Source organism: Camelus ferus, chromosome 3 (genome assembly GCF_009834535.1).
Source record: "Camelus ferus isolate YT-003-E chromosome 3, BCGSAC_Cfer_1.0, whole genome shotgun sequence".
In the NCBI taxonomy this organism is placed as follows: domain Eukaryota; kingdom Metazoa; phylum Chordata; class Mammalia; order Artiodactyla; family Camelidae; genus Camelus; species Camelus ferus.
In genome coordinates this window covers 23,748,774-23,762,292 of record NC_045698.1, presented here as the reverse complement: position 1 = coordinate 23,762,292, position 13,519 = coordinate 23,748,774, and the positions used below count along the sequence as shown (strand labels likewise).

General features: G+C 43.8%; 1 protein-coding gene across 2 annotated transcripts in view; it reads left to right on the top strand.

Moving 5' to 3' along the window:
• SLC45A2 (solute carrier family 45 member 2) overlaps positions 1-13,519 on the top strand; it is a 33,270-nt gene that overhangs the window by 6,512 nt on the left and 13,239 nt on the right. For both annotated transcript variants that reach the window (XM_032470764.1, XM_006194813.3), the window contains one exon: positions 12,256-12,569. In XM_032470764.1, coding sequence (XP_032326655.1) covers positions 12,256-12,569 — 314 coding nt within the window. The remainder of the gene's footprint in view (positions 1-12,255; positions 12,570-13,519) is intronic.

Below are 13,519 nucleotides of genomic sequence, written 5' to 3'. Positions count from 1 at the left end.
ACAGAAGTTCATCAAGTGGATGAACATAAAGATAACCACGAGGTAACTCCAGTGGGAAGAGAGAGTGGTTACAGTTCACCACACACACATCCTGAATTTTACCCCTGTGCCTGTGTGGTCTCCTAGGGCTGTCGTAACCAAATGCCACAGACTGGGGGCCTTAAAGGACAGAAATTATGTCCTCACCATTCTGGAGGCTGGAAGTCCAAGATCAAGGTGTCAGCATGGTGGTTTCTGGTGAGATCCCTCTTGGCTTGCACCTGGCCGTCTTCTCGCTGTGCCCTCATGTGGCCTTTCCTCTGAGCGTGCACTCCTGGTGTCTCTTCCTCTTTTTATCAGGACATTGGTCTTATGGAGTAAGGCCCCATTCTTATGACCTCGTTTAACCTTAATTACTTCCTAAAGGCCTTATTTCTAATCATGTCACTTTGAGGGTTAGAGCCTCAACATGTCTTTTAATGAAGAAAACAAAAGCTTTCTTAGAAAGCCCACAGACTTCTGCTTGTTTCTCATTGGGCAGAATTAGGTCACATGAGCACCCAGGGGCCTAGGAAGTTGGAAAAAAGAGAGAGTTTTTGTGTGTGTGTGTGTGTGTGGTGATGGGAAGAGGGTTCCGTTAGCTGGGAGGGAGGGTAATAATTATTGAATAGGCCCAAACTAGTAGCTACCACATAGAACACAAACACAGTTGAGTATTAACCTAATGAGAACAATTAAGGACCAAGACTATTGTAAGAAAGTGACAGCCAGAACTTTCAAAGTCCAATCTATTAGTGAATAATGAAGAGGTAATTATATTTTAAAGTTATACTCATGTTCACAGTTTTACCTGATCACGTTTGTTATATTCACACTCTCCCCTGAATTACAATTCACTGTGGATTTATCCATCTCTTCTATAAGATTTGTGAAAACATGAGGATTCACCTGCAAATTCCCCGTGGCTTTTAACTTACTGCTTTGTTGTCAGCAGGCACTTAGAAATGTTAGCTATGTAAAAGGAGACTATCAGTTTCTTAACCTTGCTTGTATTTCATGCAAATTTACATCATGTTCAACTGTGTGGCAGATTGCATCAATCAGATGAATATGCTCATTTAGTTACTTTGCTTTGTCTTATGACTAGCACTGAACCCTGGACCTCAGTCACCTGCCTCTGGTTATAGGGGGACCCCCAAGGGTGTGTGGATGGCTCAAAGCAAGCTCTTTCCCCTACTAGGAGAAAACAACTTAAAAAATCTTCCTCTTATAAAAGAGCACAGTGAAGTCTCACCTTGTTTAGGGCTTAAATTCTAAAGTCCCTGCTTAAGGGATGCATTTGATTGCATGAATTATTTGATCATTCATAAAATACCGCATACCTTGTTCTATGTCTATAGAGCTTCACAGTGATGGATACATATAAATATGTCTGCAGATTCATCTCCTCTTTAGTGTCTACTTCTGGACATGGGCTCAGTGACCGGAACAGCAGATAGGACAACCCAGATTATTTCAAACGTTCTTCTTATCTTTCTTGCTCTCTCTTTCCCTCTTTTCAAAGTGTGAATGGTTGAATTCTGTCGAGGTAACTATGGATGTGTGGCCTCACCATGGTGTCCTCGCTCTGAGTGGGAGACCACATTAAAAATGGAGTGAAAAATAGTCAGCAGTGCATCGTCACTTTGCTCAGCCTTTGCATACACGCCAGACCTCTTGAATTTTCATGACCTTGGCAAAGAGATGGCCATAGCAGTCTGCCTGAAACAAGCATTTTATGATAAAACCATGTTCAGTGTCAGAGCCCATTTTAATTTTCATCAGCAGTAACATATCATTTATCTGAGGCCTCCAATGAGCTAAATAGATTGAAATTCTTTTTATTTATTTCAGAGCTTTAGTCCAGGCCCATCAATTCCAAATGATTTGCAAGTTAAGTGTCCAAGGGTTCACTGCCAAAATATTTTCTAGCATATTTCTTACTTTTTCTTTAAAAAAAGAAAAGACTCTACTGGCTCCCTGAAGGACATTTTGGCCCCCCAGCTTCTTCTGTCCCTTATGTTAAAAGGTAACTCCACCTGCCCTCCATCCCTGGCATAAGTGGTAGCTATGCTGCCAGTCACCCCACGCCTTCACCTCCGGGTGCATCTGAGGCTGTGCAACCCACACTCACCAAAAGGAAATGCGTCCTCTGTATTAAAATACTTCTAACCAAGCACACGTTGCTAAATTAATCTGAGGCTTTGCTCTCCTTAGCAGTAGGCTCTGTCTGTCCCCCGGAGGCTGGAATGAGGCAAGAAGGGGAAGGCCATCCCAGATCAAACCCTGGCTCCACCTCCTGCCAAGTTGCCTTAGTATTTCTGAACTTTTGCTTCCTCACAGGGTTGTGAATCTTTACATGATGTTAATTACTAATATCCTGGCAGACTGCCCCAGGGCCAGAGCAAGAAACCATGTTAAAAGGATTCAACACCAAATGTTTATATTTACCTGACTTCCTCCATCTTCACTGGGTTTGCAAAAGTTTTATTTGTACATAAAGACTCAGCAAGAAACTTGCCCCATGAACATCTTTGGAAGAAGAATGGGGATACTTGTTAGGCTCAGCCTCTTTTAACTTTCCTGTTTCTTTAATACTTCAAAGTATGCGTAAAAATGGCCAGATCAGAAATGATTAAACACCAAGAAAAGAGTCCTCAAAATGAAGTTTGGACAGAGGCCCCTTTGACCAAACCTTCTACGCAAGTGGAAAGAAGCTGCGTTTCATGTTAGAGTTGATTTTAACTTCTCCTTCGGGACTCATGGCTGCATGAGTAGATTTCTTTCATCCGCTGGCTTCCCTTTGAAGTTTCCACCCCTGGTGAACTTTCACATCTCCTCATTCAAGCAGATTAGAAAGGATGTGGCCAGAGCAGAAACCAAGGATTCAGAAATTTCAGCTTGGAGGGGACGTGAATGACTTAGGGCAAAACAGTTATTGTCTCCAAACTGTCATTTCTTTTCCCACTCAGCACCTACCTCCAAAAGAATCTCAGAGGCAGGTTAGAGAAGGGAGCCCCGAGGGTTTTTCTTTTTTCCTGGCTCTGTTGTCTGCCTGAAAAGTTCTTTCCCCAGGTACCAACTGGCCAGCTTGGTTTGCTTTCTCTCCTTGTTACATACAGTCTGTGGCCTATAGCCCCCCGCCTCAGTGGTGTGTTCATGACCATCTGATAACATGGTGTTTGCTCATTTGTTTATTGTCTGCCTCTGCAGTCAACATATAAGCTCTCTGGAGGCAGGAACAGTGTCTTTCTTGTGTGGTGCTGCACTGCTAGTGCTTAGAATGGCTCTGGGAGTGTGCTCAAGAAATATTGGTGGGACAGATATTTTACTTTTAACATCCTCATTTTACCTGTGGGGAAGTTGTGTTGCCAAGAGGTAAGTGACTAACCCAAGATCACACAGCTGGGTAGTGGTAGACTAGACTAGGGGCAGAAACTAACCAACCCGCCAACCGCCAACCCGCCAAAGACCTGGTTCATGTTTTTGTCTGGATTCCTCTAAAAGCTGAGCCCCAGGGAAAGTCTGTCTGCGGAAGGTTGATTTGGGAAGGGACTGCAGAGAGCAAGAGCGAGGGGATGGAGAAGTGGAACAGGCCAAGTCAAGAAGCCTTACAGACTTGGCCTTTGCTCTGAGTGGCTGTCCTCTATCTCATCAGGACCCTCAGAGGAGCCTTCTGACATGCTTCTCAGAACTCTCCATCTGGGGGCATCAAGGAGGGAAGGGGTGATGAATCCAATGGCTCCGGTCTCCACTGGTCCAGCAGGGTGATCCCATGGGTGTTAACCTCCCTTGCATGAGTGCTGCCCCCCTCCGGAGTGTGGCTCCCTCCGGCAAGGCGCTTTCCAGATGCACCTGAGCAGAGATGGCCAAAGCTGGCTTAGAACTGGTCACCGCAGCTGCTGCTGGACAAAGCGGTGGAGGGAGCTGAGAGGACTCGCAGTGTCGGCAAGGGCTGCCTGATGCAGCTCCGTGTTACTTGGTCACCACTAGGAGGAGTTAGAGCATTTCGCAGAGTGCTCCATGCACTTTACCTTACAGTGAAATGAGCTATTGCAACTCCGAACTGAAATCTGTAGACTTAAAACTCCAGAACCGGGCCCATTGATGGCTTGACCATTTCTAATCCTTAAGCAAGAAAAGAAACAGGAGTCAGATTTTATGTGTCATGTCAGAAAATGAGAAGTTTCAGGAATCTTGTCTGAATTAGGATAGCAATGGTCATTCACGGGCTCAGATAGAGAAGGTTGATTTGGGAAAACAGTGGGATAATGAAGGTGAATGCTTTTACAGAAACCATTCTTGCGGTAGACACACTTCACAGCTACGCAAAGTGTGATGTCAGTGCTCTTACCCTCTGTGGCAAACACCCTCCCCTAGTTCCCTGCATTGATTAAGAAGAATATGATTTGGACGTTGCTTTGCTGCAGATTTTTTAGCCTACGGCTTAGCTGATGCTCAGTGATGGAAAATGTTGGATGAATCTTTATGTCTGAAATGGGTATGAACCTCAAACCCCAAAACGAATGTTCTCCCACCTCTTTCCCCGAGGGTTGCAGCTAAGTTCTGGGTGCTTAGAATGCAAGGGTCTCGGGGCAGGGAGGATCTGGGTTTTAGCGTCATCTGTTCACACTGGCATTTTACTAGGATGTCCCCCATCCCACCAAGTCTCAGGGGTCAGGCTGAACTGGTCACGGCTGTGTTCTCTCTCCTCCTGGTCTGCAGGGCCCCTTCAGAACCTGGGATTCTCAGCTACCCCCACCCCCATGACATTCTGCTATTCCCATGCCTGCCAGTGTCAGGTGAATTCTAGGGGCCGCAAACTCTGTGCTCTGGTTTCTGTGTCTCTAAAATGGAGATCAAAATAGAGCTGATCCTTGTTATCCATGGATTCCGTATTTGTGAAGTCATCTGCTCACTAAAATTTATTTGCGATGCCAAAATCAGTACTTTACAGCCTGTTTGCAGTCATTTGCAGACACATACAGAGAAGAAAGGAAAAAGTTTGAGTCATCCAATGTTCTGGTTCCCGGCTGAGGTTGATCAAGGTGACACTACTGTCTTGTTTTGATTCTCATACCATAAACAAGGGTCCTTTCCGTGGTATCTTTAGTGCCAATTTTTTCCCCCATTTTTGTTCTTTTTTTTTTTTTTTTTTTTTTTTTTTTTGGCGATTTCACTGTTTAAAATGGCCCCAAATGTGGTGCTGAAGTGCTGTCTCAGATTCATTAGTGCAAGAACGTTGTGATGTGCCTTATGGAGAAAATATGTGTGTTACATAAGCTTTGTTCAGGTACGAGTTGCAGTGCTGTTGGCCATGGATTCAACGTTAATGAAACAATATGTTAAATAACGTATCTTTAAATAGAAATACACATAAAACAAGGGTACGAGTTGATCAGTTGATGAAAGTGAGACTAGAGGCTTGAAGGAGTTTAATCCTGTGTTTCCCCTTGGACAGTAGTTTACTGTTCATGAACTCAGTGTTTGTGGGGACTTTGTAGAACGTGACTGCCACTAATAATAAGAATCCACTGTAGTACCATCTTCAAAGGTTGTTGTGAGGACGGGATGAGTCAGTACATGTCAAGCACTTAGAACAGAGTCTGACACAGGATAAGCTCACCTTTCCTGACCCACTGCACAGCCATTTCTTCCTCGAGGTCTTCGTGTCCCCCTGGGGTCTTCTGCTCTTAGAACCCCCAATTCTTCTGCAGGAGGTTCTGCTCCCCACCTCCTATGTGCCATCCCCAGCTAGGTCCAGCAAGGAGCAGAACCACCACTGCCTTCGGGATTCACCAGCATATGTGCACCCATCATGAATGCCCTGCCTATTCTGGGAAGCCTTGTTCTTAAATCACATTTTTCTACTGAATCTACTGTCTACGCCTTTGGAGCCTAAGGGCTTTTGAAACTCAGAAGCCAGGAGACACATTCTTATTTCTCTGCTTTCTACTTTTATGTCCTTCCCTCAAAGCAGTGATGTATCCTGGCTCAGCTTGACTGTGAAGGAAGGGCCCAGGGAGATACTGGGGAGTGGTGGGTGGACGGAAACCATGGTCAATACTTTAAACATCTCACATCTTTTAAGAAACAAGTTGCCTTGTAAATGTAAAGAAATGTCAGGTGTGTTTGTGTCTTCTCTCTTTAAACAAAGCATACATGTCTTTTTGTTGGTTTTCCTTATACCCTCAGCTTCCAGGAGGGCAGACGTGGTCTGTATCTGCAATTCCCAGCACGGTTCCTGGTGAGAGTAGGTGCTCCATCCATTTCTGCTGATAAACAAACTCTCTGTCTCACACACACACAGTCATACTCGAAAAGGGATATTTGAACTGGCAGCACCTAGTAACCGGTACACAGCAGTTAACTCTGGGATTTAGTGTATGTGTGTTTGTATGTGATTGGTGTAGGTAGGAACCTAATCTGACACATTCATTGCTATTTTCTCAACACATAGAAAAGAATCAGAATGCCTCTGTCATGAGCCCCCAGGAAGTGGGGTCCCAGCCCGTCCTGGCGCTGAGGTTCAGTAGCCAGCAGCACACTGACGGCTCTCTCCACCTGAGCTCTTTCTCCCTCGGAGTTGAGGTTGTGCGGTCACACGCCTGAAGCAGGGAGGCAGTCATAGGCACGTAGTAGGAGGTGCAGAGTTTGGCTCAGACTCTCTTTATAGGACATTCCTTGGTCCTAAAACTCTCCCAGTTTCCGATTTTACCTATTATAGTTGAAGATTAAAGAAAAAACCATACATATTTCTGTATGCTTGGCCTTTTCCAGGATGAACCGTTGTTCAGGCTGTATCATTAGTTATGAAATACAGTGTCTGCCGGGCCATTCATTCTCATGGGCCATTCATTCTCTCTGGTCTGAGTTTGACGTCGCAGCCTGGCTCTATGATGGAGTAGCCAGCTGGACCATTTGTGGGCCTCTCTTTGTAAAGGCTTGTTGTTAACTAATGTGCAAGCAGCTGTCCTTTGGATGCTTCAGCTTATGATTTGGTCAGTAGCCTGGTCTTTGATTCCAGGGGCGCCGGAGAGTCTGATGTTGGCAGTAGAGATAGATGCGGTCTGGATGCAGATGTGGGGTTGCCCTTAGCCTTTGTTGGAGCTAAGATGACCACGCTTTGTTTTGGAGACTATTTTGAAGATAAATCCTTAGCTTAAGCAGAGGAAGACAAAAGGAAAGCATTCAGTGATTTCCTACAGCCCTTTGCTGGCCCACATCATATCTGAAGGTGTGACTAGATAAAGTTAAATGTTTCCATCCAGAGTTTTAATATGGTAACTAACTATTGAAATGATTTCCCAGTGGCCCACCCTTCCTTCAGGGCATGTTCTGTTCTAACTGTTAGCTAGCTGTGTCCCACAGTAGGGCTGGGACAAACAGAAGAGTTTTGCCTGTTTTGTTTTTTCTTCCTTCCTTAAAAGAAGAGAGGATTGGACATTCTCTCAGTTACTTGTAGCATGTTTTACTTAACTGATTAATGAGGGAACTGAAAGGGAAAATGTAAAGAACCTCCTCATGTTCTTGCAGAGTGTGTGTGTGTGTGTGTGTGTGTGTGTTTGTGTGTGTGTGTGTGTGTGTGTGTGTGTGTGTGTGTGACATTAGCAAAAGAAAAAAATGCTAGATTTGATACAAATTTGATTAGCCGTCTACAAGGCAATAAAACTATCACTCCTCTGTCATACTTTTACCAGGTTACAAAAACTTGATGAAAAACATAAACCCTATTAATGTCTACAAATTAACCCCAGTTTTGCAGGACTGCACTTCATTGTGCTTTATCAGTTGCGACTTGTTGGTCAAATATCCTATGACAATAATGTCCTATTTCCAAGAATATCAGATGAGTGTTGAGCAGGTTGATTGGAAACTTCTCTGTCACCTGGTTACTCAAAAAGGGATATTTGAACTGGCAGCACTGGTGTCACTGGGGAGCTTCAAAGGAAGGCAGAGTCTCAGGCTCCACCCTACATCTTTAAAATCAGAGCCTGTGCTATGGACTGAATGTTTGTGTCCCCCCAGAATCTGTATGTTGAAGACCTCGTGCCTAATGTGATGCTGTTAGGAGACGGGGCCTTTAGAAGGTGATTAGGTCATGGGGGCTCATGAACAGAATTCCTGCCCTTATAAAAGTGGCCCAAGAAAGTTCCCTTGTCACTCCTGCTGAGTAAGACTGCAGTGAGAGCAGGGCTGTCAGTGAGGAAGGGGGCCCTCACCAGACACCGAAAATGCTGACACCGTGATCTTGGACTTCCCAGCCTCCAGAACTGTGAGAAATAGATGTTCGGTGTTTATAAGATACCAAGTTTATGGTATTTTTTGTTATAGCAGCTTGAATGGGCTGAAACAACCTGCATTTTAAGAAGACATCCATGTGCACATTAAAGTTTAACAAGCACTGCTCTATAATGGTATTTTAAAAAGCCAGGCAGTTATAATTTTTACCCTTTCCAGGTTTGAAATACACATTTCTTCCACAATACTTTTTTTTTTAACATTTTTTATTGATTTATAATCATTTTACAAACAATGTTGTGTCAAATTCCAGTGTTCAGTACAATTTTTCATACATGGACATATACACACTCATTGTCACATTTTTTTCTCTGTGAGCTACCATAACATTTTGTGTATATTTCCCTGTGCTATACAGTATAATCTTGTTTATCTATTCTACAATTTTGAAATCCCAATCTATCCCTTCCCACCCTCCGCCCCCCTGGCAACCACAAGTCTGTATTCTCTGTCTATGAGTCTATTTCTGTCCTGTATTTACGCTTTGTTTTTTGTTTGTTTGTTTCTTTGTTTTTTAGATTCCACATATGAGCGATCTCATGTGGTATTTTTGCCACAGGCCACACCAGGTCAGCGATAAGCCCAGGTCTTACCCCTCAGAGTGGCTTCTTGATTCTAGTCACTGGGTCCAGAATGACTATGTCCTTCCAGCCAGCTCCTGGCAGATTGTTCCCCTCACTGCGGCAGCAGTCAGCTTCTCCTGCTTCTGGGCGAGGCTTTGGGATTAGCATTTCTGTAGGAGGTCAGCAGGGCACTCAGTTTGGGGCCTGGTTCTGTCCCGGTATATGCGGGTGCTTTACTGTATTGTCAGGTTAAGCCTCACAAGACTCAAACAAGGAGGCATCACCACCCCCAGTTCTCAAAGGATACTTGCCCAAGACCACATGATTAGAAAGCACACAGGTGGGAATGGAAATCAGGCATAATTCCAAACCCCTTCCTTCCATGCTACCTCCTGTGGTTTTCTTATCTAATTCAACTAGACCAGTTCCAAACATCCTTCTACCTCTGAAATCTTTGGATTCATTGATACACTGAATGCTTGTTAACATCACTGCTAATTCATAGGAATCCTATAATAATTATTAATAATCAACATCATTTGATACCATTAACTAAGCTCCAATAATAACTAAACCCTTCAGAACTCCTCTACACTCTTTGAGTACCCAGCTCACAGTTCAAACATCATTTATCACAGTTTTTTGAAAGTAGCTGTTTACTTATCTGTTTCTCCCACTTGGAACCTCCTTCTGGGGAAGAGAGGATGGGCTGCTCTGTCTTATGTCTACATCCCCAGAAGCTGGTGTCGCTTTTTACATACATTTAGTGCTCAGTATTTTTTTTTTTACATTTTTTTATTGAGTTATAGTCATTTTACAATGTTGTGTCAAATTCCAGTGTAGAGCACAACTTTTCAGTTATACATGAATGTATGTATATTCACTGTCACATTTTTTTTCGCTGTGAGCTACCACAAGATCTTGTATCTATTTCCCTGCGCTATACGGTATAATCAATATTTATTGGAGTACACTAAACTAGTAGGCGTAAAACTAGGCTAGGAAACCTTCCAATTGTAGGACTCAAGGGTTCGAGTCAGTATCTAAGTCGATCATTATATTTATATCCATATATTTCTATTCATAAAATAAAGCCACGATTCCTCTGTACAGTGGAGGATTTATTTCACATATCAGTTCTTTCAAAGAGTCAGGGGTCTTCTGCTCTACATTTCCTCTGCTCAGTGGAACAATAAGTTTGAAGAAAAGAAGCATAAATGGTTAAGAGAAATAAATGACAATATGACAACCACCGGCCTAGTTACAAATGTTTTGAAAAAGGAATGTGTCAGTTTTCCATAAGGTTGATCAAGGAATAGTTTTGAAAAAGGAATGTGTCAGTTTTCCATAAGGTTTATCAAGGTCTTGAGTTCTCAGCTGGGGCCCATTTTGCCCCCTGGGGGACATTTGGCAATGTCAGGAGATATTTGTGGTTGTCATAACCAATGGAGAGGCTGTTACTGGCATCTAGCAGGGAGAGGTCAGACAGGGTGTTAAACATCCTGCAACGCACAGAACAGCCCCCATGACAAAGCATTAGTCAGCCCCAGGTGTCAGTAGAGCTGAGGTTGAGAATCCTGGCTTAGACAGACCCTGCAATAGTGCTGGGCCTTTCGTGATTCTTGTTGGCTGACTGCTTGGCTCAGCACATGACCTCTGACAACCTAGGAATCTCCATGGTTGAACAAAGAGAGTTATTTATTGTCTAATGGTGATCCGAGGCACCACATGCTCCAGAACTGCCCTCTGCATCAGCAGCAGTGTGACTGCCTCAAGGGCCTCCCCTTCCTCTCTGAGCCAACCAGGGCACCTACCACGCAAACAGGTCACCAAATGTGTCATTTCTCTGTTTATCTGCCCATCACCCATAATTAGACCATATATTCCCTGCTGGCAGAGAACATGTTTTTTTCATTGCACCCTGTTGGCCACCATTTCCCCTAATTCCACCTTAAAATCCTTTGGCACTCAGAGCATGATAATGATGCTTTATTTTTGGAATTCAATGGTTAAACAGTTGTTCATCTGTAAATATCCTCGTGATGAACTGCAACTAGCCAGAATGTGGAGTGACCAGAAGCATCCATTTTTCCACCGTTCTGAATAAATTAGGATTCATGGTACTTGGCCTTCAGATTTGTGTTCCTGGGATCAGGGTTTGTGTAAGCCTTAAGTGTTTCTGGTTAGAGATAGAGAATTCCTTTAAGAATTGTTTTCTTCCTTGATTCCCTGATTTAAGAGGATGTTGTCTTTATCTGGGAAATAAAATGGAGCCTCCACTCACACAAGAAAAATATAAACAAACAAACAAAAAGCTGCCCTGACTAGGTAGATATTTGTCTTTGGCAAGGCATGATGGGAGATTGATATTTAAAGGTAAGTGACAGGAGGGTCAGCTCTATGTAAGCTTGGGACATAGGTAGGAGATGTGTTTGGCATCCCTCTGCTTGCTTCCTGGGACATCTTCCCACCCCCAGGTACACCCCGCTTCAGCCCAGCCTCCCCAGAAGTCACTGGTGCCTCCTGCCCGGAGGAGCGTCTGAGGAGCACCTACTGCCTTGGCGCTGAGTCCTGCAACGTCTTGCCCGTACTAGGAGGGCTTCATTTTAAGACAGGAACCCAAAAAGAATGAATATCAGACATATGATTCATCAGGGCAGGATCAGTTTTGAGGAGCTCTTCTTCAGTGTCCCTCGAGCCACACTGTCTTTAAGCACAAGCAGATAAAGCAAGCTCAGGAAGACTTCAGGTCCAGGGTCCTGTGAGAGGATAACAAAGTTGTTAGCAATCCATATTTAAACTTTTGTTTTCATTTTTTCTGTGCCTGTCAACTGGGAACGAGTACCTTTAGCTTTTCATAAAGGAAAGAAGACAGATTCCAAGATCTCTGCAAACTTGTGTCACCCTAAGAAGCTTATTAATCGATAAATGATAAGACAATAATTATATTTTATTGCAGTCAGAAATTGGTTTTCTTTGGGGACTCTATAAGGTCAGGAATTTTGGTCCTTAAGCAGTGTAGAGAGTGTCATTTAGAACTTCAGATGGTGGCAGTATTAACTAAGCACTTACTATGTGGCTGGCACTATTCCACTTTCCAGTTGTGACCCTACCAGTAGGTTACTCTTTTATTATCATCCCCCTATTATGAGTGAGCAAGTCCAAGGTCACTGCAAGTACATGCTGGAGCTGGGCCTTGAACCCCTGCTTCCTGGCCCAGGTGTCATAGCCTCTCCCTCTGTTGCCTCTCCAGTCATAAGCAGGCTGCCTCTGCGGGCCTTAGGGAGCTTTCCCACTGAAGGGGAGGGCCCTCGCACAATGGCGAGAGAAAACGGTTCTAATTATGCTAATACTGCTCTTTCTTGCTTTCCAGGTTTGGGAGGTGCCCTGGGTTACGTCTTGGGTGCTATCGACTGGGCCCACCTGGAGCTGGGAAGAGTGCTCGGCACAGAATTCCAGGTCATGTTCTTCTTCTCGTCCTTGGTGCTCGCTTTGTGTTTTATCATCCATCTGTGCAGTATCCCTGAAGTCCCGCTTAAAGACATTCCCACACAGCAAGCCCCCTGCGACCTTGCAGTGTCATCCAATAGAACGTACCAGTATGGGTCTATTGAGAAAGTGAAAAACGGTTGTGTAAACCCAGAGCTGGTACTGCAAGGAGGAAAACCCAAAAATCCTGCTGAACAGGTAAAGATGCAAATTCTTTTCTCTTTACTGAGGAAAAAAGATTCTTGTTCTTGCCTTTTATTCATGTTTAAAAAAATTATTCTTTGTCTTTGTTTTGTTTCCTTATTTGGTGTGAAGAGTTTTGTGAAGTCTAACTGAATCCTCAAATCTCCAGGAGCTCTTACCCTTGGAATGAAAACTTTGCACCTAATAGAAAAATGCGTGCATTTTCCTCCAGCCCTCTTGTACCTGATTCTTTTCAGAACATCAAACCAGGGAAGCTGAAGCCAGTTGCAAAATGTTAGGCCAGGAGAGAAACCTGGAATCATCCTCAGGCCACAAGAAATATTTTCACCTCTTTGATTAGGATTATAAAGTTGTTCTTCCAAATGACAGCGTCCCTGGGTTGCGAACTGGAAGAACTAAGAGGTTATCGGGATGAAGGCTTCATTTTCTCTTGATCACACAGCAAATAGAGAAAATGTGAGAATCTAGATCTGCAGAGACCTGATTAGCCCTTCCCTGCTCTGGGCTGCCTCGGGGGAGAACACCCACACTCCCCACTGATCTTAGCTGGGATGGATCCCCTGTGCTGTGCAGTTCTGCAAGGCAGCACAGGAATCATGGGAGAGCCTACAGTGGAACCCATTCGATCATTAAAAGATGTGTATGTTTTTGAAGATTTCTTTGAGATATAATAATTACGCAAAATACACATTCATATGAAGAATGATCTCCATTGTGGGAAAAGCTACACACATACAGAGAAAAAATAGAGAGGATGGATATATACCCAAAGTGTTCATTGAAGTTACTGTCTCTGGGCGGATGGGCTGACAGGCGGTTTTCATTTTCTTTTCTAAACCCTTCACTGTTTTCAACATTTCTATAATAGAAAAGTATTACTTTGAAAATGAAGAAAAAAAAGGTTGTGGTTTAAGGAACAAAAGAAGGCAGGGTTTTACTAAAGA